General features: G+C 41.3%; 8 protein-coding genes across 8 annotated transcripts; 4 read left to right on the top strand and 4 right to left on the bottom strand.

The window, feature by feature from the left end:
* Positions 1 to 981: 981 nt before the first annotated feature.
* LOC138827845 (histone H4) lies at positions 982 to 1,313 on the bottom strand. The gene has a single exon (XM_070023460.1). The coding sequence runs from the start codon at positions 1,304 to 1,306 to the stop codon at positions 995 to 997; it is 312 nt and encodes a 103-aa protein (XP_069879561.1). The 5' UTR covers positions 1,307 to 1,313; the 3' UTR covers positions 982 to 994.
* A 3,711-nt stretch (positions 1,314 to 5,024) lies between these two features.
* On the bottom strand, positions 5,025 to 5,417 carry LOC138827702 (histone H2A type 1-like). Its single transcript, XM_070023322.1, has one exon. It carries the CDS (start codon positions 5,415 to 5,417, stop codon positions 5,025 to 5,027), a length of 393 nt encoding a protein of 130 aa, XP_069879423.1.
* Positions 5,418 to 5,469: 52 nt separating this feature from the next.
* Positions 5,470 to 19,659, top strand: LOC138827701 (histone H2B type 1-M-like). Its single transcript, XM_070023320.1, has 6 exons — positions 5,470 to 5,475; positions 5,716 to 6,113; positions 15,873 to 15,900; positions 18,774 to 18,849; positions 18,933 to 18,998; positions 19,577 to 19,659. Exons 1-6 carry the CDS (start codon positions 5,470 to 5,472, stop codon positions 19,657 to 19,659), a joined length of 657 nt encoding a protein of 218 aa, XP_069879421.1.
* Positions 6,327 to 6,739, bottom strand: LOC138827843 (histone H2B type 1-C/E/F/G/I). The gene has a single exon (XM_070023458.1). The coding sequence runs from the start codon at positions 6,722 to 6,724 to the stop codon at positions 6,344 to 6,346; it is 381 nt and encodes a 126-aa protein (XP_069879559.1). The 5' UTR covers positions 6,725 to 6,739; the 3' UTR covers positions 6,327 to 6,343.
* Positions 7,017 to 7,569, top strand: LOC138827842 (histone H2A type 1-B). The gene has a single exon (XM_070023457.1). It carries the CDS (start codon positions 7,051 to 7,053, stop codon positions 7,441 to 7,443), a length of 393 nt encoding a protein of 130 aa, XP_069879558.1. The 5' UTR covers positions 7,017 to 7,050; the 3' UTR covers positions 7,444 to 7,569.
* LOC138828365 (histone H4) lies at positions 11,214 to 11,526 on the top strand. The gene has a single exon (XM_070024406.1). The coding sequence runs from the start codon at positions 11,215 to 11,217 to the stop codon at positions 11,524 to 11,526; it is 312 nt and encodes a 103-aa protein (XP_069880507.1). The 5' UTR covers position 11,214.
* LOC138828364 (histone H3) lies at positions 12,817 to 15,181 on the top strand. The gene has a single exon (XM_070024405.1). It carries the CDS (start codon positions 12,827 to 12,829, stop codon positions 13,235 to 13,237), a length of 411 nt encoding a protein of 136 aa, XP_069880506.1. The 5' UTR covers positions 12,817 to 12,826; the 3' UTR covers positions 13,238 to 15,181.
* On the bottom strand, positions 15,495 to 20,675 carry LOC138828366 (histone H1.3). The gene has a single exon (XM_070024407.1). It carries the CDS (start codon positions 20,634 to 20,636, stop codon positions 19,971 to 19,973), a length of 666 nt encoding a protein of 221 aa, XP_069880508.1. The 5' UTR covers positions 20,637 to 20,675; the 3' UTR covers positions 15,495 to 19,970.
* Positions 20,676 to 23,051: the final 2,376 nt, after the last annotated feature.

Raw genomic sequence — 23,051 nt, 5'->3', positions numbered from 1 at the left:
AGTAGAGTGCTAGCCATGAACAAAAGAAACTCAGGGACAGTGCCCAGGCCCTGAGTTCAAGCCCCAGGAGTAGCCCACACATCCCCACCCCCCAAAAAAGAGGCATCTAGGAGTCTAAGGCAGTAAAATCTTGAGTTTAAATCCAACATGGACTACACAGCATGAAACTATCTCAAAACAACAAATTCAAGGTCAATTGTCAGATGTCAGTGAAAGCAACCAAAATTATTTAGTGGTATGGAGGAAAAAACTAGGCGGTGAAATTTGTTGTCCCTTTTTATTGAAAGGGAAAAGAAATGCAGGTCTAGAGACAAGATTCAGAAGCTGGCAACAGCAGAAGCCTCTTGCCAAATCATCCTTGACAGAGGGAAGAAAGGTTGAGAAAAGTGGGGGGGAGGGGGAGGCCTGAAATAAAAGTTGTACCTTAAGTGAATAAAAGTGAATAAAACATGGCAACCCAGGAGCCTTAATTACACATATTAATGGTTCCAATAATCCCTTTGGTCTCTTTAAGTGCATGAATAGCCTAAATATGCTTCCTCAAATGTTTAATAGCATCCACTTTCAAAAGTGTAGCCACATATAACTTGAAGCATACCATCTGACAAACCAATACACTCCTCCCAAACTGTCATACAATGCAGTCCTCTAATGAGGTAGCATAAGCTTGCAAGCTACTCAAGTTAAAGTGTATAGTTTGCATGGCATAGGGCTTGTGAAGCTTACTCCTCTGAAAGAGGAGTACAGGTTGTCTAAGTTTACCTTGAGGCTCTTACAAGCTCCTGGCAAGTCTTTATACTGGTGGCCCTGGAAGAACCTACCCTGCCTGCAGTTCACACACAAAAGCGATAGGCAAATCTGCTATGCTAAAATAACAAATAGATCGAGATGGCTCTACCAGCCACTAACAAACTTTGACAGCTCTTTCAAAGTGAAAAGATGGGCGGCCCTGAAAAGGGCCTTGATTTGTTGTAGACAATCTCAAGCTGAAGCTCTAGCCGCCAAAGCCATAAAGAGTACGGCCCTGCCGCTTGAGGGCATAAACCACGTCCATGGCTGTGACGGTCTTGCGCTTGGCGTGCTCCGTGTAGGTAACGGCATCGCGGATGACGTTCTCAAGAAACACCTTGAGAACACCTCGGGTCTCTTCGTAAATAAGACCAGAAATACGCTTGACTCCGCCACGGCGAGCAAGGCGGCGAATAGCAGGCTTAGTAATGCCCTGGATATTGTCTCGAAGAACCTTCCGGTGCCGCTTAGCACCGCCCTTACCTAAACCTTTTCCACCCTTACCACGCCCAGACATCTTGAAACTGAACTGCAAAAAAGAAAAGCGAAGTACCTTTCGTGTAGTCTTCCCAGAGCTTTTATACTGACATGACGGACCTGTTTGAGAACTACAAGGTTAGGGGTGGAAACCCTAGTCAAGTTCCCGCCCAAAGTCCCGCCCACAGTCAGTTCCCTTCTGAACTTTTAACTCCTGCTAATATACTGTAAGTGTAAAGCCAGAGACAATGTCTAGCCTGCAATTATAATTTAATATGTGTTCCTATGTTTTAATGTGAGTTCAGAATGCTTGTTTGTATAGTTCCTGCACTATCAACAAATCAGACACTGGTCCCTCCGATAATCCAAAACATTCTCTTCTGGTTTAAATGCAGCAGTAATAATGCATACCATTACTGTTTAAAATCCAAGGTCTAACTTATTTATGTCTGTTCACCCGATCATGCTTGTGCCCCAGAGGCTCAATGAGGAACTAAAAAGCCTATGAAATTTATAGATTTAAAAAAATCAAGTGAGAGGCTGGCAATGTGGCTTAGTAGTAGAGTGCTGGTCCAGCATACTTGAAGTCTTGGGTTCTATTCCTCAATACCACATAAACCAGAAAAGCCTGAAGTAGTGGTGTGGTTCAAGTGTTAGAGTGCTAGCCTTGAGCAAAATGAAGCTCAGAACAGTGCCCAGGGCCTGAGTTCAAGCCATAGGACTGGCACCAAAACAAAAGAAAAAGAAAAATCACGTGAAAAGAAACACTGAAGATTGAAAACTTTGTATCATTACATTACAAATCTATGAAGATCTAAATCAGTGCATTGAAAGTTTTTGAATTGGCTATACCAGTAATAAAGTTTACTATTGTATCTTTTACCACATGCTAGTTCCCAGACCACTAGTTCCCAGACCACTAGTGATATACTCTACTACATACCACGTTCTGTACATGTAATCTTGGTCTTGGGCAAGTGATATTGGTTTTTTTGTAAATATTTATTAAAATCTAATTCTAGAACATATATACATATATACATATATATATAAAGACAATTCATTCAAAGCACTTGAAATATTTAAATTACGTATGTGCAACCATTGCACATGATAGTGACATATAGAACTGGTTGCCTTGAGCTTCTTCTCTCAAGATTCACCTCTCTAAACTAGATATGGCAGCTCAACAAACCTGTAATTTCAGCACTCAAGAAATTGAGGCAATGGGCTGGGAAGGTGGCTCAGTGGTAGAGCGCTTGCCTTGCATGCATGAGGCCCTGGGATCGATTCCTCAGCACCACATAAGCAAAAAGTAAAAAGCCGGAAGTGGCGCTGTGGTTCAAGTGGTAGAGCGCTAGCCTTGAGCTGAAGAGCTGAGGGACAGCGCCCAGGCCCACAGTTCAGGCCCCACGACCGGAACCAAAAAAAAAAAGAAATTGAGGCAAGAGGGTCAAATGATTGAGGATACCCTGGACTACATAGCAAGTTCCAAGTTAAACTTGGCTTCATAGAAAAACCTGAGGAATTCACCACTGTAAAGTGACGTGCCTAAATGTGCCCTAATTTAATGATTTTTGTTTTTCAGAATTCATCGAAATGATAACTTAAATGTCTTGACTGGATAACACACCACACACACACGTCGGAAGAAAGAATTTAAATGACAGAGTGACAGTCTGCCTCCTTTGGGAATGGAGAACAGTGGTGGCCATTAAGCTAGGGAGGGTAATTATAGAGAGGACCAGAAAGAATGAGGGAGAGCTAGAAACTGTTGTAGATGGGTTTAGTGATTGTGGCCAGACCAGATGGCCAAACCAGGTCAGGGCAGCCTGAGTTACAGGAAGCCAAGCAGAATTTGAGCAGCCAGAATGTCAGCCAGAACAGATGACTTCACCAAAGCCAACAGTAAATACTTACACTTAAGTCATTGAAATGTTTGAGGAGTTCAGGTGCTTTCAGGATTGTGCCTTTCCCCATCTATCCAAGATTTGAAAAGCAACGCAATTTATCACATATCTTTCATGAGTTTACTATACATGGAAAGAGTAGGATTCTTTACAAAGACAGTGAACATGGGATCTGGGAATGGAGAGATGTAATATTATGTCCTTATTTTATTTAACCAACTTATAAGTAAATCATAGTATTTGTTCCATTTATGAATTTAGACTAAGTGTGATTGGCAGGATGTGATATTACTAACATCACACTGTAGTTGTCAACATCTCAAATATTACTCATACATATCACTGCTATACTATATTACATATTAGTCATCAGGTGGATGTAGTTATTTAATATACCAATAAAAAATAATATAAGGATATCACGAAGTTCAGATTTTTTTTGTTGTTGTTGTTTTGTCTGTCCTGGGGCATGAACTCAGCCTGGGCACTGTGCCTCAGCTCTTCAGCTCAAAGTTAGTACTGTACCGCTTGAGCCACAGTGCCATTTCCGGTTTTCTGGTGGTTTATTGGAGATAAGAGTTTCACAGAAACTTTCCTACCGGGACTGGTATTGAATTATGATCCTCAAATCTCAACCTTCTGAGTAGCTAGGATTACAGGCATGAGCCACTGGCACCCCGCCAAGTTGAGATTTTTTTGAAGTCCTGATCATATTGACAGAGAATCTTGTTCTAATTGGATAAGATTGACTGTCCCTTATCATCTACAGCAAAGATACTGATGGTGACGTTCACTCAAGAGCCAGAGCATTTAGGTCACATAGGAACTTATGTGAACCTCCTGTTTAGAACACATAGCATTTTATATGATCCACCAGCTAAAATTGTTTTCAACCTCTATCACTTCATGCCATTGTCATCCATTTTCAAGTGTTGTTTTTGTTTGTAATCAGAAATTTATTTACCATATCATGGGATGACATAAGTTGCTGAGTAAAAAAGTTTAAATTTTGATGCTAGAAATTAACTGGCACCGGTGGCTCATGACTGTAAACCTAGAACCTCAGGAGGCTGAGATCTGAGGATCACAGTTCAAAGCCCAGGCAGAAATGTCCCTGAGACTCTTATCTCCAATAAACCATTAGGAAACTGGAAGTGACCCTATGGCTAAAGTGACAGAGCATTATAGCCTTGAGCTGAGGGACCACGGCCAGGCCGAGTTCAAGCCCCATCACCAACCAAAGGATAAGAAAACTTTCATTGTTTTGTAACCATACACTTGATATTACTGTCCAAATAATTTTGTAACCCAAATATGACTAAACAGCAGATCCTTAAACTTAATTTTATTAAATATTAAGAACTTAACTGTAGGGGCATCAAAACCACGAACAGAAACTTCAAATCTGAAGTTTATATTGTAGGCACATACACCACCAAAATATGTTCACATGTGGCCAGTTCAAAACCCTTAAGTGACATTTAATAAGCAAAAAAAAAAAAAAAAAAAAAAAAAACACTGAAAAATACTGTTTTTTCCAAGTCAATGCAATATTAAGACCAATTGGCAGATGAAATTAAGTACTGGTTTGTAGTCAAATGATGCCCAGATTAATACAAGTACCGTGAAAAAAGAACAAATCTTATAACCAATGAGTTATCACAACTTTATGGCATTCTGTGATCTTTGCCTCCTTTGACATTTAGAGATGCTAAACCGACCAGCCATTTGGCTAGTTTGAGAGCTGAGGATTAGTATGCCTCAGGTTCAAAATACACTTCTAAAATTCTAGAGCAAATGGCTCTATTAGCGAATGAGTGGATGGATGGCTCTTTTAAAAGCCTTTGGTTAGATGACATCTGATACACCACACTTGCCCTTGGCCTTGTAGTGACTCTCCGTTTTCTTGGGGAGCAAAACAGCCTGTATGTTTGGCAACACGCCACCCTGTGCGATGGTGACTTTGCCCAACAGCTTATTGAGTTCCTCGTCATTACGGATAGCCAGTTGCAAATGGCGCGGGATGATGCGGGTCTTCTTGTTATCGGGGGCCGGGTTACCAGCAAGCTCAAGAATCTCAGCAGTTAAGTATTCCAGTACAGCTGCCAGGTACGCCGAAGCACCGGCTCCAACCCGCGGAGCAGGCGGTGCACGGCCCACGGGGAACTGGAGACCAGCTCTAGATGAGCGAGTCTTAGCTTTAGCGCGGGCTTTCCCTCCCTGCTTTCCACGTCCGTACATTTTTAATTTTTAATAAAAAAAGCCTCAAAGAAAGGACAAAAATACTACCAAAATGAAAGTGCAGCAAATATACTTGCTCACCATATTGTAAATTACAACCATTCATTGGCTAAGAGTGCGACATGAACCAATCACAGTGAAGAATACATGAACCTTATTTGCATATAACGAACTGGTAATGTGATTGTATCCATTTATATTAAATTTGGACTATATAAAATGTAACAGGCTAAAAAAATGTAACAGGTTTAGACATACTTGCATACACGCCCTGTAAAAATTGGACACGCATTTCTAGAACTATTTTTTTGAGACCTTAAAGGCAGTTCTCACTATCCCTGAGCCAACGAAGTCCGCTCCCGAGCCCGAGAAGGGGTCGAAGGTGGTGACCAAGGCGCAGAAGGACGGCAAGAAGCGCAAGCGCAGCCGCAAGGAGAGCTACTCGGTGTACGTGTACAAGGTGCTGAAGCAGGTCCACCCGGACACCGGCATCTCGTCCAAGGCCATGGGCATCATGAACTCCTTCGTGAATACCTTCGAGCGCATCGCGGGCGAGGGGTCGCGCTGGCAAACTACAACAAGCGCTCGACCATGTGGGGAGATCCAGACAGCCGTGGGCCTGCTACTGCCCGGGGAGCTGGCCAAGCACGCCGTGTCCGAGGGCATCAAGGCCGTTACGAAGTACACCTGCTCCAAATGAGCAGCTGGCTTTTCATCCCCCAAACCAAAAGGCTCTTTTCAGGGCTGTTCACATATTGCTAATGTGCTGTAAACAACTTGGAAACATGGACTGTTGGTCTCACCAAAACACCACCTCCACGAAGACTTAGCTCGCAACACGACACAAACGCGCAGCCCAGATAGTGAAAACAGTGAGTGGCTCTGAAAAGAGCCTTTGGTTTACCGGTGTGGCTGCAGAACTACATTTACTTGGAGCTGGTGTACTTGGTGACGGCCTTGGTGCCCTCGGACACGGCGTGCTTGGCCAGCTCCCCGGGAAGCAGCAGGCGCACGGCCGTCTGGATCTCCCGGGACGTGATGGTCGAGCGCTTGTTGTAGTGCGCCAGGCGAGACGCCTCGCCCGCGATGCGCTCGAAGATGTCGTTCACGAACGAGTTCATGATGCCCATGGCCTTGGAAGAGATGCCGGTGTCCGGGTGGACCTGCTTCAGCACCTTGTACACGTACACCGAGTAGCTCTCCTTGCGGCTGCGCTTGCGCTTCTTGCCATCCTTCTTCTGCGCCTTGGTCACCGCCTTCTTCGATCCCTTCTTAGGCGCGGGAGCGGACTTCGCTGGCTCAGGCATGACAAAGACACAGTGTAAGTGTTGTGAGAAAGAGAAAATGGAGCAATGTGAAGACTGTCCATTATTTATAATGGTTGTATGCAAATCATGATCCAAGAAAAGCCATTTCTGATTTGAAAGGAATGTAGTGATGTCAATATGTAAATTTGATACCAACAGCTCAATTTCCTATTGGCTCATCTGCAAAACATGACTGTAACCAATCTGATCTCACTTTTCACAAGTCCCTCTAGGACTATAAGTAGCTTCTTATTGGTAATTCAAACCACTTCTGTTCTGCTTTGTACTCTGATCTGTTTTGCTTTTTTCACGCGTGCTTTTCTGCAATGTCTGGACGTGGCAAGCAAGGAGGAAAAGCTAGAGCTAAGGCTAAAACACGGTCGTCCCGGGCCGGCCTTCAGTTCCCAGTCGGACGAGTCCATCGCCTTCTCCGCAAGGGAAACTACTCAGAGCGTGTAGGAGCCGGTGCTCCTGTGTACCTCGCAGCAGTGCTGGAGTACCTCACCGCCGAGATCCTGGAGCTCGCGGGCAACGCTGCGCGTGACAACAAGAAGACCCGTATTATACCACGCCACTTGCAGCTAGCTATCCGCAACGATGAGGAACTTAACAAGCTTCTTGGTCGCGTGACAATCGCGCAGGGCGGTGTCCTTCCCAATATTCAGGCTGTTCTGCTGCCAAAGAAGACCGAGAGTCATCACAAAGCTAAGGGCAAGTAAAACTGCTAACCAGCCCTGGATGGGCCACTGCCCAAACAACAAAGGCTCTTTTCAGAGCCACCTATTTGTTCATTGAAGAGCTAGAATGCTTCCTTATACTAAAAACGTGTTCAGTAAAGAAACAGATCTCAGAACCTTGCTTCGAAAGTAGGCTGGGAAAGACTTCCAAGCTACAAAATTTTTAATCATAAAGGCAGCTACCATACCACGAAGTAGAGGTCGGTTGCAACATCAGTTTTTTTTAAAGCAAGCAGACTGCCAAAAACTTGAAGCACAAGGTAGAGAAAGCCCAGTATCTTCTATCCATTAATATATTGTAGTCTTATAAGATGAAAGCAGAACAAAAACGCTTGTAGCTACTGGACCGGATGCCTACTAGGATGTCCCACAAGAGTACTGCCTATCAGTTTGAAGAAGCACCACCATTATCCACCCAACCCATTCTGTCAAAACGACGACTCAATTAGAGCCGCATAACAACTGAAGTCTATGTCTAGGAGTGGAAGGATCTAATAATGATTGGAAGTAAAAATCCACTGGACAGGCCTCAGGAACCTGATTCATAAGGGTAACAGTTATGGTAAAATATAAAATTGTAAACCAAGTCTTACATGATGCATATTTTGCCATATATAATTCCTCACTGAAGGAATCATTTAATCAGGCAAACATTGTTCAATTTGGGACATCAAGAATATGCATGGTGCATGAGTTTGAAACAAACAATTTTACATTAGAGAATAGTAACAACTCAAAATTTGACAAAACGTCAATATATTACTAATTAAAATTAAACACATGTGCCCCTCCTATAGTTTAATAGAAGCAGATTCCAGTTAGAAGCCTATTCCTTTGAGACTATGATCTTACAAAGTAATCTCTCTCTTTAGTAGATTTGGTATCTTCAAAGAATATACTAAGAAAGTGAATTACTTTTCTGCTGACATTTTCCACTTTCTTGTCATGTACATGGCAGTGACAAAGCCATTAAGAAACTATTGCTTGGGGCTGGAAAGGTGGCTCAGTGGTAGAGCTCTTGCCTTGCATTCATGAGGCCCTGGGCACCACATAAGAAAAAAGAAAAGCTGGAAGTGGCGCTGTGACTCAAGTGGTAGAGTGCTAGCCTTGAGCTGAAGAGCTGAGGGACAGCGCCCAGGCCCAGAGTTCAGGTCCCACAACCGGACCCCCCCCCCAAAAAAAAACTATTGCTCAACCTACAAAGTATACAAGGTGACAAAAAAAAAAAAACCTCTTTAAGAACCAGTTTATCCTCGGTCATAAAAAATACATTTCTCTTTGACCTGTAATATATAGATACATAAATAGATTTAGATATATAGGTTATTTTTGGAGTACTGGGGTGGTTTTTTGTCCATTGTGGGGCTTAAATTCTGGGCCTGGGCACTCTCCCTGAGTTCTTCAGCTCACAGCTACTGCTCTACCAACAGGGTACAGTGCCAGTTTTAGTTTTCTGGTGGTTAATTGGAGATAAGAGTCAGATGACTTTCCTTCCTGGGCTGGCTATAAGCTCTGATACTCAAATCTTAGCCTCCTAGGTAGCTAGCTAGGATTACAAGTGTAGCCACCAGCGCCCAGCATAAATGTATTTTAAATTGTGTGTTCTATGCTTTTGGTTTTATGGCCACCATGTTTAATCAGGGAAGGAACTAAATGGAAGTAGGAACTAAGGCCAATTAAAACAAGTAAGCCTCCAGTATAATTTTTATTCTTATTCTAAAAGGTGATGTACAAAGGGCTTATAGTGACATAATTCAGGTAATGGGTACATTTGTGATAAATTCCTTTAGCCAATTTAACAAATAATTATTTGTTTCCATGTTTTCCATTTGATTGAATAATCAAAAATTAATAAACATCTGGAGGAATATCTGTTCCACTAAATGGAAGTGATTTAGATTACTATCACATGAAAGCCTAGAGTTTCATAAATCAACTGTAAAGAACAGTACATAGTTAGATGAGGAAAGTATATTTTACCACAAACCTTTTTGAGGCCTGTAATCTGTTTTACAAAAGATATTAGCCATTCCTGTTTTTCTTACTTTCCACTCTAAAAGTTCTTATTGTACTGGGATTCCTCAATGCAAAGAATATTACATAATATGGGCAAGATAAATTATCCCACTGTCACTTTTCCTCACTATAGTGATTGAGCAAATACTATACAATTTAACTTTTATAGACACTAAAGTAAACGATATATTAGTTTGATAAATACAATAATTAAGTTACAAATAAGAATTTTTTGTCTTTCTTGGATTTTGAGTCTTCCAGATACATGCATTTCAAATTTACATTCACTTCATGAATTATTTTTATACTTCCAAAACTTTTTTACAGTCCTTCGTCAGGTCCTATGCGTTGTCCCTAAGTTTTTGTGCTAAAGGTTGCAGTCTATCATCTGGACTACAACACCAAATGGATGGATTTTTTTTTTCTTTTTTGGGTTTTTTTTTTTTTTTTAAGGATTCTTAATTGGAGATAAGTCTCATGGGCTTTCTTGTCTAGTCTGGCTTTGAACAGTGACCCTCAGATCTGAATCTGTTCAGTAGCTAGGATTACAGGCATAAACCACTGGAACCCAGTTTCATATTTTTTTTTAACAGAAGAGAAATATATTGTACATACATTTAAGGCTTAAAGTTTTGGGACAATAATTAATTTAAATATTTTCTTGGAAAGTGACAGAAGACACAAAATACCAAAATACATAGGGCCTGTGTAACAAGAAAAAAACATATTTTGCATGCTCTATCCCAGGAAAATACATATTTAGCAAAAGGTTAGCATGGATTTTCAAACAGTACCCGCCTACTGACATGCTACCTCTGAATTCAAATTTTAGTAATGAAGGGTCCCCACACATCCATCCCAGGGGACCATGCAGAGGCAGGCACAGGAGAAAGATTATTATAAGGTTTATTAGAGGAGCCATATTTCCCCCAAGAGGATGCACATGGCCTCCATCACCATCCAAGTAGCAGGAGGGGTCTGACAGCCATAAGTGAGGCAGAAGGGAGCATGGGTGCAGCTAGGTGGAGAGAGGGAGGGTCCAGCTGTAAAGCAAGAACTCCAGGGATGGGAGGGGCTCACATCTGGGTAGAGCTGAGAACCAAAGGTGAGACTAATACTATTTTCTATAGTTTCTTCCTTCATACATTTAAAAAGCCTCCCTTCGTTTCTATAAATGCTTTTTAATAATATCTCATTCTCACTTCAATCCAAAATTTCTTTGAAATATATTTAATTCAAACATCCATGCTACCAAAAAAAGATATAATCCTTCTACAATGGTGAACATAAAATGTATTCACTCCCTAGATCATTATACGAATGCCACTGACCATTATACTTAAGAGTACCTTTCTTTTTTTAATCAGAAGGAAAGGGCAATTGAAATTCAAGTATGCTTCTAAAATGGATAGCAATATTTCAGGTTTTCAGACATTCTCTATGCAAGACAGATGATGGCATGGTTGCAAGAGTTTCAAGACTAAGATTGAAAAGAACGTTTTAACTGCTCTAAAAAGAAATGAATTGTTCCAGTCGGGAAATGAGAAGAAACATACAAATACCACTCAGGCATTCGTGGAAGGGCATCAAGGGCATTGTTGTGGGAGAGTAAGTTCATTGACCCCTCCTCTCACGCTTTCCCGCCAGTATTTCCTGCTTTCAATAAGGTCCGCAGTGTGATTTTAAGTATGCGTTTCTTTAGGAGTCGTCACTCAGTTCTTCCTACCCAACACAATAATGTCTGGCCGTGGCAAAGGTGGTAAGGGGCTAGGAAAAGGCGGTGCTAAGCGCCATCGCAAGGTCCTCCGTGACAATATCCAGGGAATCACCAAGCCCGCCATCCGTCGCCTGGCACGCCGTGGAGGAGTCAAGCGCATCTCCGGCCTGATCTATGAGGAGACCCGCGGGGTGCTGAAAGTGTTCCTGGAGAACGTGATCCGGGACGCTGTCACCTACACGGAGCATGCCAAGCGCAAAACTGTTACAGCCATGGATGTGGTCTACGCGCTTAAGCGTCAAGGACGCACGCTCTACGGCTTTGGAGGTTAAGTTACCACTTAATACTTACATCAAAGGCCCTTTTCAGGGCCATCTATCCTTTCACACAAAAGCGCTGAACACCTTTGCCTTAAGAGTTTTTACTGCAGTCAGGCTAAACCTTTCATGTGCTTTCTGGTCCTCAGCTCTTAAGCTCAATGCTAGTGCCCTACCACTTGAGCCACAGCACTACTTCTGGATTATGTGCTGCTGAGAAATCGAACCCATGGCCTCATGCATGCAAGGCAAGCACTCATCACTGAGCCAAATTCCCTGCCCGGACTTTACAGTTGCTAACACATTGACACGTTTTAAACATCGCGCTAAGCTCCTTGTATACTTTATGATAATGAAACATATAAGGTTTGAATACTGAAACTGATTCAGATGGTCAAAGGGTCTCAAAATTTCATTGACCCGAAATATGCAAATGAGGGTGTGTGACTCGAATCACTGATTGGTCGAAAAAGACAGCGAAATAACCCAACCGTTTATTAAATAGTTAAAGTGATCATTAAGGCAATAGATGGAAATTTTCAGTAATTTGCTGACTAAGAACTATTCCATGCAACGTTTTTTGTATATTTCTGAAGTGATCGTAAATGATCAGGTTTGATCGACAAAACCAAAGGAAAGAATTGACGTGGGATACAGAAGTGTGTGAAGAAGCCTTAATGTGTCAAAAATTGCCTCTCTTCCATACATTCTACTGATATAAGCAAATCTGTAGAGAATTTTCAAGGTTTCGTGGCTGTCATTAAACTTGCCAGTCATAAAGAGCAGAGATGACGAGTTAACCGTTTCAAATAAACCAAACCGCCTTTAAACAAGAGCTTAGAAAAGACTGAGGTAGATTTCTTCACTCTAAATGTGATGAATGTAATAAATTTAAGGCTTATGAAGATACATTTAAAAGGTTTTTGTGGGGGTACAGCCCAAACTTCGGAAAGCTAGACAACTGCTCTACTATTGATTCAAACACCCAACACCGAATTCTTTTTCATAAAGAGCGATAAAGATTCTATTTTGTGCAAATAGCGTTCAAGACAATACATAAAGCATGTAAATGTAGCGAATGTAAAGGATTTTTAAGGGAAAAAAATTAAGGGGATTGTCTAGCAACCGCCTTTGACCAATGAGAAACTGCATGTAAAAGAAAATCCAATAGTAGAACGCTGAACCACTTCCTATATTCACCAACGGAAGAGTTAAAAAAAAATGCCCAGAATGCAACCTGAGTGATTTGGTTCCGGTATAAATACACAGCTCTTAAGGCCCGTTCTCCTCTCGATTTTTGTTCTCATCTGGAGCCATGGCTCGTACCAAGCAGACCGCTCGCAAGTCCACCGGCGGCAAGGCGCCCCGCAAGCAGCTGGCCACCAAGGCCGCTCGCAAGAGCGCTCCCGCCACCGGCGGCGTGAAGAAGCCTCACCGCTACCGTCCCGGCACCGTGGCGCTGCGCGAGATCCGGCGCTACCAGAAGTCGACAGAGCTGCTGATCCGCAAACTGCCGTTCCAGCGGCTGGTGCGCGAGATCGCGCAGGACTTCAAGACCGACCTGCGTTTCCAGAGTTCGGCTGTGATGGCGCTGCAGGAGGCGAGCGAAGCCTACCTGGTGGGTCTCTTTGAAGACACCAACTTGTGCGCGATCCACGCCAAGCGGGTGACTATTATGCCTAAGGACATCCAACTTGCACGTCGTATCCGTGGGGAGAGGGCTTAAATAGCTTTCTCGTGGGTATCAAAGCTAAAGACGCAAAGGCTCTTTTAAGAGCCAACACTTGATCTGTAGAAAGTGCTGTAGATGCTCGTAAATGGTGTGATTGCTCAGAATGTTAGCCTGCTCTCTATCACTGACCTACTTGATCCTAAAGTAATTCAGATCAAATCAATTGAACCTTGAATTTAGAATGCTCGTTGCTGGAATTACTCGTCCGAAGGTCCAAGTTTTTCAGTGTAAATCACTGTTGTGATCAGCAGGTTTGGGGTCTAACACATGGGCAGCTGCCAGTCCATTTGAGTACTTTAAGAAATTGAATACACTTTGTGTTTTTTAGTGTGTAAATGCTTAGGTTATATAAATGAGTTTGAAGGCCCTGCCTGTGGCTTCATGATTTATTGGGATAACAAGATTTTGTCACGGATTTCACTCCAGGGGCATTAAATATTAACTTTATATCCCATTGTGAAGGAATCAGCAGTGAAAACTTACTTGCAGGCCATGCATTGGTGACCCAGGCCTGCAATCCTATGTACTCAGAAGGCTGAGATCTGAGAATAACACCTCGAAGAGAACCCTGGCAAGAAAGTCCATGAAACATTTCCAATTAACTACCAAAAAAGGCAGACATGTACTTGTGCCTCAATTGGTCAGGCCACTGGTTAGCATTTAGTAAAGCTCAGGGACAGCAGCACCCAAGCTCTGAATTCAATCCTCAGGACAGGTTCCTAAAAGAAAAAAAATCAAACGAATATCCTTGAGAAGTTACTTTTCTCATTGTAATCTGCTAAGGCAATTGTGGGAAGTTATATAAGGCCATATTTGATGGTACAGGAAAGAGCAAGGAAGGGTTAGTGATGACATACTAGAAGTAAGGAGGGGAGAAGGGGACAAAGGGGACTTGAGACATTTTGTATATACAGCAGTTGTATCTATACTATAAAACTTCCCAAGAATTCAGCTTATAGCAAAAGAGCATTCCTGAGGGTCTTATTTTCTGTAAAAAGTGGCTATTGAAGTAAGATTTCTTGTACTAATACAATTTTTCATACTGTATATGCTAAAAGGAATGGTTGGACTTTAAATGTATACAGTCCTCTAAGATTGGGAGGTTTTATTGTACTGTAGTAAAACTACATATATGTGAACTAATAGAGAAGCATTTAACATCGAAAATTTTTCTTTCTGTGCAGCAGTATAGGTTTATGACACAAGTGAAAACACCACATTCAAGGTCTTCCCCCACCTACTCACCCCACCCTACTCCCAAAGGTGGGAGGTGAGGGGGGGATTGCACAGACTAATGATCAATACCAGACTTTTTAAAATAAGTTGAAACTTTTTTCTGGAAGATCACAAATACTAACACATAATTCTCTGATATACTCATGTTGGCACGTTGTGTTGTGTATACATTTCTGGATTATGTGACTGCCTTTCAGCATTGTTGGGACTTAAAAAACTAGATTTTGAAGTGAAAGCCTCAGAAACTGGTTTTCTAAGCTACTGTCCTGTCATGGCTCCCTTTTCTCCCCAGGTAAGACATAGAAAACTCTAAGTCCTCTTCCTCTACTGATAATGGAGAACAAAGCCACTTTTCCCCAAAGCAATTTAATGTTCTCATATTCCCTAGCATTACTGACTTGAAACTGTCAGCAACAAAATTCTCTGACCTAATTCCCTTGATAGTAAATCCATTTAAGAAAGAGTATAACCACGAGGAGGGGAGAAGGGAAGGGATGGGTAGGGGAAACAAAGGAGACAACAATGCTTGATAAGAAATGTACTCACTATCTTGCCCTTGTAATTGTAACCCTTCTGTATGGTATTTTCACAATAAAAACAAAAAGATAATTTTTTTAAAAAAGTATAACCAAGGGCCAAAAGGAATGAATACCACATAGAGAGGCCAAGAAGAATCTGGACATTATATTCATTTAGTACCATCATTTCTACAGGGCTATCCTTCCCAGAACAGGAAGATAAAAAAGCAGTTTACCTAATGGGTCACACCTGTAATCCTAGCTGCTTAGAAGGCCGAAATCTTAGGTTCATTCTTCACTGCTAGCATACTCCAAAAACGTGAGACTCTCATATCCAATTAACAAGCAAAAAGCAGAGGAGCTAATGCTCAAGTGGTAGGATACTAGTCTTGAGCCAAAAAGTTCAAGGACAGTGTCTAGGCCCAGAGCTCAAGTGACAGGACCAGAATAAACACTAAGAAACAGACAAAAAAAAAAAAGACATAGAATATAGTTTTATTTAGGTTTCTGACCTTTACAAATATCTTCCAAAACAATGATCAGTGAAAATTTTCATTGTCTTTATTAACCTGTCTTTTGTTATATGGATGTCAGCAAAGAACATGACCATTTATAATGGGTAAGGAAAGAGATCATGTAATTTAAAACAATAAATAAACCAACAAGGTTATCTAATGGAAATGATAGCTAAAAGAAACTAAATTCCATTATTCCCCAAATCTTCTCCACTCCACCTAACCATGACAACTATTAACATTGAAAATATGAAGATATTTTTATTTGCAAAGGTGTACTTATACATTTTTGTTTCAATTTTATACTTTTGCCCAAACTTTAGGATGGCGATTTTTTTTTGGGGGGGAGGGGGTGGTTCTGGTCCTGGGGCCTGAACTCTGGGCATGGGTGCTATCCCTCAGCTCTTTAGCTCAAGGCTAGCGCTCTACCACTTGAGCCACAGGGCCACTTACAGCTTTTTTCTTTTTGCTTATGTGGTGCAGAGGAATCGAACCCAGGGCCTCATGCATGCAAGACAAGCGCTCTACGACTGAGCCACCTTCCCAGCCCCTAGGATGGCATATTTCAATAAGCAAGGGAATGAGCCTCAGAGAAGAAGATTGTGTAAGGAACTAAATATTTATAACCCTGTCTTTCTCATACATAAATGCAAGTGGAAATAACTATAATCAGCTTCATTCCATGCAATAATGTAAACCAATTGATCATATCTTAAAAAATCACACAGAAACAGCATAGGAAGAAACAAGGCAAATCAAGTATGGATTTATTAATTAATGAGAGGAAATACTGTCATCGAATTTTTCAGAAGATAATTATGCAAAAGACATGTAACTAGATTTTTAAATTAGATTACTGTCACCAATGTGAACAGAAGATATTATTATAAAAAAGATGCTATGTTTTCCCATAAACAAAGACAATGATGGAACAGTGACCATTGTAAAGAATATGTTTGGTTTTTGAGAATGGCCAGAATTTAGGTACAAGAGGGTGGCAAATTAAGGAAAGAATGAAGTCATCCTTACTTTGATAGCCAAAATGGGAAGAGAAAAATGTTAGATTCAAGAGGAATCCCTTAAATACCAACCTGAATTTTTTTAATGACTGAAGGATGTACATAATTAAGACTTTTGATCTGCCAGCTCCAGTTCAAGAGAACCAATCTATAACCAGGTATACTGGGAAGGTAGAAAGTACAATGTTATTGTTTCAAATATAAGCAATACAAAGCAAAGTACTCAGCCATCAATAAGTCTTAAAAGGGACAAAAAAACTTACACCTTTTCTTTTTTTTTCTTTTTTTTTTTTTTTTGGGTCCGGTCGTAGGGTCTGAACTCTGGGCCTGGGCGCTGTCCCTCAGCTCTTCAGCTCAAGGCTAGCGCTCTACCACTTGAGCCACAGCGCCACTTCCAGCTTTTTTCATTTTGCTTATGTGGTGCTGAGGAATTGAACCCAGGGCCTCAGGCATGCAAGGCAAGCGCTCTACCACTGAGCCACCTTCCCAGCCCTTACACCTTTTCTATTACAGGTAAGAAGCAGTATGAGGAAAGATAGGTTAATTTAGTTACTGAGAAAAAGTATTCCTTTCAGGTTATTGCATCTCCTAAAGCACAATTTCCTTAAGTATAAAGTAAGCATTTTAAGTACACCTAATGCCAGTACTCTATAAAAAAGGCCAAAGTTTAGCAGTAATACAACAAGTATTTACAAACATTAAAGGACTGGAGGAACTAAAAACAGTGGGCCACACCAGTAATCCCATGTACTAGGGAGATAGATAAGGAAGATCACGATTGAAGTCGAACCTAGAGAAAAAGTTAATGTAACCCCTATCTCAACAAGCTGGTTCAATCTGCCATGCCAATTATTGAGGATTGTTAATAACAGCTCTTGTGTAAGCTGGCCAGGTCAAAACAACCTAAAAGTAACTAAAGCAAACTGGGCTAGGGATATGGTTCAAGTGGCATTGCTTCCCTAGAAAAGGTCAAAAGCCTCTACCACCAAAAAAAAAAAAATAGGAGTAAGTTTGATTAGCATTACTGACCTTGACACCTTATCTTCAGGGAAAGCAAGGCCCAGATCTTTCCCTTTCTGCCTTCTCTGTGATAGATTCAAGCTCTTAGTTTATTTTGTTTTGGATTTTCCTTTTGTTTTTCCTCATTCCTGCGGCTTGAGCTCAGGGCCTGGAGGCTGTCCCTGAGTTTCTTTTGCTCAAGGATAGCACTCTACCACTTAAGCCACAGTGTCACTTCTGGCTTTTTCTGTTTATGTGGTACAGAGGAATCAAACCCAAGGCTTCTTGCATGCTAAGCAAGCTACCATTAAGCCACATTCACAACCCTAAATCTCTTGTTTTTAAGAGGATTTCTGGCAAGTTTGCATTTCTCTATTTATCCACATCTCCTTTTCAACAAAGCAATTCTCAAAAAGCGACTGAACCTTTCTATCTTCTCTAGAAAGGAAAATTATGAGATGTATCTCTGGCTTTGAAAACACAGAACTGTTTTGAACGAGAAAATTTAAAATGTTTTTAGCTTTTGTTTTTTATTAGGAGCCCGGCCCTGGTGGCTCATTCTTACAATTTGAGCTACTCCGAAGGCTAAGATCTGAGGATTGATGTTTATAGTCACCCTGGGGCAATAAAGTCCTTGAGACTCTTGAACTCCAGGTAAACACAAACATCATGAAGTGGAAGCATGACACAAGTGGTAGAGAAATAACATTGAGCTGAAATGCGATGGGACCACATCCAGGTTGAATTCAAGCCCCATGCATGTGAGCACACACACACACACATACACATACACATACAAAGCTTGAAAGGTAAAATTGAAAGTTATTAGCTGTTGAAAGGAATATAATAGTGTTCTAAACAAAGAAATAACATGAACAGCCATTTCAATCTTGAGGTTCAGGGTTTCAAGACCTGTTTTGTGGATTTGGTGCTCATTGTTATTGTTGGCAACATTAGAATTTGAACTCAGGCAGGGTATAGAATTATAAAAGTCAGGTGCACTACCGCTAAAGCTATGACTGTAGTCCTCTTTAAATGATGGTTAAGTACATAGAGCACGTGTAAAAAATAAGACAGGCAGTAACATCAAAACACTTCCAATTTTTTAAGTACATATAGTCATATGTATGTACGCCTTTGGTAGCATATTAAAGTCCAGTAATAGGAATAAAAATGTCAGTTTGAAGAACACCACTTCAAAGTCCTGTGACTGATGTTAACTCACTACTGAATTGCATTTTAGATGTACTTTTTGCTCTTACATCCACAGTTCGTGTTTTCAGTACTTATCACCAAGATGAAGTACTATCCAACAAAGAGTAAATATAAATATGTGCAGCGATAAAATGCTAGACCACCCAGAATAAATCCTTGTTCCTACAGCTTTCTTTGTCCAACTTAGGTGCCACTGGCAAACCACGCAGCATTGTCAAAAGCTTGGTTTCCCTCTTGTGTACTGACCTAATAGGTAAGTGGGGACAGAAATCCCCGGCTCCCTAAAATCATGTAAATAATCTATGAAGAAATATGATAGAGTAAATGTGAAAAACGGACAAAGAGCTGGAGGCACAACTCGCCGACTTCGCGCCAGGCCAGCATTCCAGGGCAGCGAGTTCGAACCCCGGTATTGCGGGTGGGAAAGGATCGCCGCCGAAGACGTCCTTTGTCTAGCCCAGTACCTTGGAATTCCGGAAGGGGGCGGAGGAGGAATAAAGATTCAAGTACAATGACAATGAAAAGGAATTGCCGAAAAGAATTCCCCCTTTAACTGGTCGTTAGGGGAGGGAGAATTCTGCGCCGTGAATGGCTGCCTGAACACGTAAGCAAATTTTAATATGTCAATCTGTGATTGGTTGGGCACTCCCTCTTCATAAAAAATAAAAATAAAAAGAACGTCCAAAGGTATGTCATGATTGGGTAAATTTCAACCGAGTCACTAACACACAACCCCCAGGCCAATGGGAAAGCGAATCTTACGACACCGGCCAAGCCTATAATAAAATTCCCGGATTGGCTTACCGAGAGTCGACTCTTTTAACGTTTTAGGCGCGAAAAACAAGGTCGAAAACGCCCTCTTCTCCCAGCACCAGTTCTCCACGAGCGTTCATGCTCCGCCCCTCCCAATCTAGGGACTTGGGTAACCTCAGATCAAAGCCCAAACATACAACACGCAGCGCAGCTCAAAATGGCACTTTAAAAAAAGGGGAAAATAGGTACGCCAGGACCAGCATGAAAGACACTGGAGGGAAGGCAAACACATAAACCCTTTAAATTATAAAATAAGGGTTGTTGCATCTGACACTTCAGAACCCCAACCTAAAAAGCCCAGTATAATTCAGCTTTAAATTGTCACCCAAAGCTCAGCTCTTTTGAATTGAATATGTGGGTGGCTCTGAAAAGAGCCGTTGAGATTTTCACAGCAGGACGTCCTACCACAATCTTATTTCTTCTTCGGGGCGGTCTTCTTGGCCTTCGTAGCCTTGGGTTTGGCAGCCTTCGGCTTGGCAGCCTTAGGCTTAGGGGCTTTCGCCTTTGCAGGACTCTTGGCAGGCTTCTTTGGCTTGGCTGCCTTCACCTTTTTCGGGCTCTTGGCAACTTTCTTGGCCCCAGCAGCCGCTGCTGGCTTCTTCGCCTTCTTAGGGGTCTTCTTGGCGCTCTTTTTCGGAGTGGCGGAGCCAGTCGCCTTCTTCGGCTTCTTGGCTGCGCCGGCAGGCTTCTTAGGCTTAGCCGCGCCCGCCTTCTTGGCCTTGGGCTTGGCCTCCCCGGAGGTCGCCTTTTTGTTGAGCTTGAAGGAGCCGGAGGCGCCGGTGCCCTTGGTCTGCACCAGGGTGCCTTTGCTCACCAGGCTCTTCAGACCCAGCTTGATGCGGCTGTTGTTCTTCTCCACGTCGTAGCCGGCTGCCGCGAGCGCCTTCTTGAGCGCGGCCAGAGACACCCCGTTGCGCTCTTTGGAGGCGGCCACAGCCTTGGTGATGAGCTCGGACACCGGAGGTCCGGTCGCCTTGCGCTTCCCAGCGGCAGCGCCAGCTTTCTTCGCCTTCTTCTTCGTAGGTGTTTTCTCCGCAGGTGCGGGGGCTGCGGGAGCAACAGGAGCAGTCTCCGACATCTTTCTGCCTCGTAAGAAGAGCCAAAAGTAAGCTCAAACTGTGAGAATGGCTTGTCCCCTGCGCGGAAGGCTCTGGGTTTATATAGAGAGACGCTGAGTGATGATTGGTTCCCTGCTCCAAGCACTGCGCGGCTGGAAAAGGACTCCTCGGCTCTGCCTTGTGACTGTGTTTGTTGCCACTTAAAAAAGAATAAAAATATTAAAAATCTACGAACGAAATAACTAGAAACTTGTGGAAAACTGATCCGAGAGGGTTTAGGCTTCATGGTTGCCTTACTTTCTACACCTAGCATCAAAACTGGCATTCTGAAACTTCCCTGATTCCCCCAACTCTCTTTCAAACTTCGGTCAGATTCAGACAACTTTCGGGTTTTCCTTAAAAATACAATTTCTCCGGGTTTCATTTGCAAATGTTTTTATCACGGCATTGTTCTGCGCATTCTTATCTTCCCAAAATCATATAAATAAACTTCATTTTACTCAAGTGATTAGGAAAATTAAGTTTTTTCGCAGGAGCAATAGCACAGACTCACCCTCGAGCTGTTTGCACCGATCTAGGAATTGGCACTGGAATAGAATGCTGTATATACAGCAAGGATGATTATTTATTAAAAGAACAATATATTTTTAAAATATTTGAGATGCCAATATGTAAATTGGGTTGATTCGCGTGTTTTAGTGATTTAAACTTATTCAAGAAGATGGGGCTAAAACTGTTCCATTCTCCTTCTAAAGAGTTCTAAGCAGATTTTTCAAACCTAGAATAGATATGAGTGACCAAGAAACTCATCTACCAAAAAAAAAGAAAAAACAAAACGCAACTGACGATTAATAGAATAGCATGATATATTTTATTAGATATGTAATAAAAATATTGAGATAGCATTCATCTTCATGTCCAATTTTCTTAATATTGTAACGACTGACACCTGGTTTTAAGGCTTTTGCTCTTATATGAACATATCTGTATATTTCCTATATTTCAAGATTGTAATTCAAATCTTAACGCTGCAAAACTGACCATAACGAACAAAAAAATCTATTTCTGAAAGTTGATATCACTGAACTTACTAGGCTATAATGTGTGCACCCAATGACCTGAATGAAATTTGAAGGCAAACACGAGTGACCATTAATGATCTCATTCATCTTATGTTATAACACTCCTGATAAAATTGTGAATTGTTATATAATTAAGCAAAAAAGTAATAGTGTCTAAGCAAATACAAAAATGATGCCCTATATTTCTTACAATGAACAAGAAATGTATTTTGTTGTTTCCTTAAGCAATTACTCATTTTTCCAAGCAACCATTCTGGCTTTATTCCAAACTATCATTTATGGCTCAATGATTACTTGAGGCTTTTTTTCACATAATTGAAGGCAGGTTGATCAACTTCTACAATATCATTTTTCCAAAAATGTACTAATTCCACAGAAGCAACTTCACTTAAACAATTATTTATTGGGTGACAAGACTGGAAGCAGTGTTTAAGGCCTAAGGCCATGCTATATAGCATAAATATAAACAAATCTGTTTAAACGATGTCATCTAACAGAACTGGATGAGAAGCATCAGTAACTCCTCTGAGAAACGTAGTAGTTTGAGGAAGGGATGGTTTGCTATCATGTAAACCATTATGTGAATGTCCTTTTGGGTATATACATTCATATTGCTGAAAGCCTAGACCTAAAGATAGAATTAAAATGCAACTGTGATTATGATTGCAATAATAATTACAGTTGAATTATTGATATCACCATTAATTCTCTGCCAAACCTACTGGATCTCATGATCAAATTCACAGTAAATGAGCTACTGACTAATTCCAATATTTTTTAAAATAAGTTCTTCCCTTCCTGGAGGGCAATACAGGCTGAAGTTAGCCTTAATAAATGCCCAAGAAATATTACTGTTGTTCAGTTGGTCATTCTACAGGAATTATTCCTAAGAATTGCAAAATGGAACAGTGCATTTCAAATAATTCAAAAGAAGTAAACATAGAATAAATACCAAGAAAGAGAATTGGGGGAAAAATAATGAATACAAAGAAAGTAAAGCTTTGTTAGAATCAAATGTGTTCAGAAGGTAAGTGAGAAATGAAGTATATTTTAACTTCCAGTCAGGGAACCTTACTCCTTTTAAAGTACCTGATGCCCTTTTGGTGCCTCCATGCAAGAGAATAGGAAATAAATATGTCTAAGCAAGGAGGTACTTGAGGTAACTCTTAAGCCACAGGTAAGTTCTAAATTAAGGAAATGAATACTTTGCTTTGCAAGCACTTGAGAAATAAGCACCATCAAAGAAAAGATTTTTATTTTTAATTACCTGTCTAGGAAATAGAAGGCATTTGTCATATGTTTGAACATATCACACTATGATTTTGAGCACATTACCTCCATAATTTATTATTT

This window comes from Dipodomys merriami, unplaced genomic scaffold, assembly GCF_024711535.1.
Source record: "Dipodomys merriami isolate MVZ:Mamm:240054 unplaced genomic scaffold, mDipMer1.0.p SCAF_16, whole genome shotgun sequence".
NCBI lineage: Eukaryota > Metazoa > Chordata > Mammalia > Rodentia > Heteromyidae > Dipodomys > Dipodomys merriami.
This window is presented reverse-complemented; position numbering and strand designations above follow the sequence as displayed.

Excerpts from the sequence above, each read along its gene's own strand:
- LOC138828366 (XM_070024407.1), bottom strand. The coding sequence starts at position 20,636 with ATGTCGGAGACTGCTCCTGTTGCTCCCGCAGCCCCCGCACCTGCGGAG.
- LOC138828364 (XM_070024405.1), top strand. The coding sequence starts at position 12,827 with ATGGCTCGTACCAAGCAGACCGCTCGCAAGTCCACCGGCGGCAAGGCG.
- LOC138828365 (XM_070024406.1), top strand. The coding sequence starts at position 11,215 with ATGTCTGGCCGTGGCAAAGGTGGTAAGGGGCTAGGAAAAGGCGGTGCT.
- LOC138827702 (XM_070023322.1), bottom strand. The coding sequence starts at position 5,417 with ATGTACGGACGTGGAAAGCAGGGAGGGAAAGCCCGCGCTAAAGCTAAG.
- LOC138827701 (XM_070023320.1), top strand. Across the intron at positions 15,901-18,773 it reads GGCCTGAACTCTGGGCATGG|ATGTACTTTTTGCTCTTACA; the intron begins GTGCTATCCCTC and ends ATTGCATTTTAG. Across the intron at positions 18,850-18,932 it reads GAAGTACTATCCAACAAAGA|GTGCCACTGGCAAACCACGC; the intron begins GTAAATATAAAT and ends TGTCCAACTTAG.
- LOC138827843 (XM_070023458.1), bottom strand. The coding sequence starts at position 6,724 with ATGCCTGAGCCAGCGAAGTCCGCTCCCGCGCCTAAGAAGGGATCGAAG.
- LOC138827845 (XM_070023460.1), bottom strand. The coding sequence starts at position 1,306 with ATGTCTGGGCGTGGTAAGGGTGGAAAAGGTTTAGGTAAGGGCGGTGCT.
- LOC138827842 (XM_070023457.1), top strand. The coding sequence starts at position 7,051 with ATGTCTGGACGTGGCAAGCAAGGAGGAAAAGCTAGAGCTAAGGCTAAA.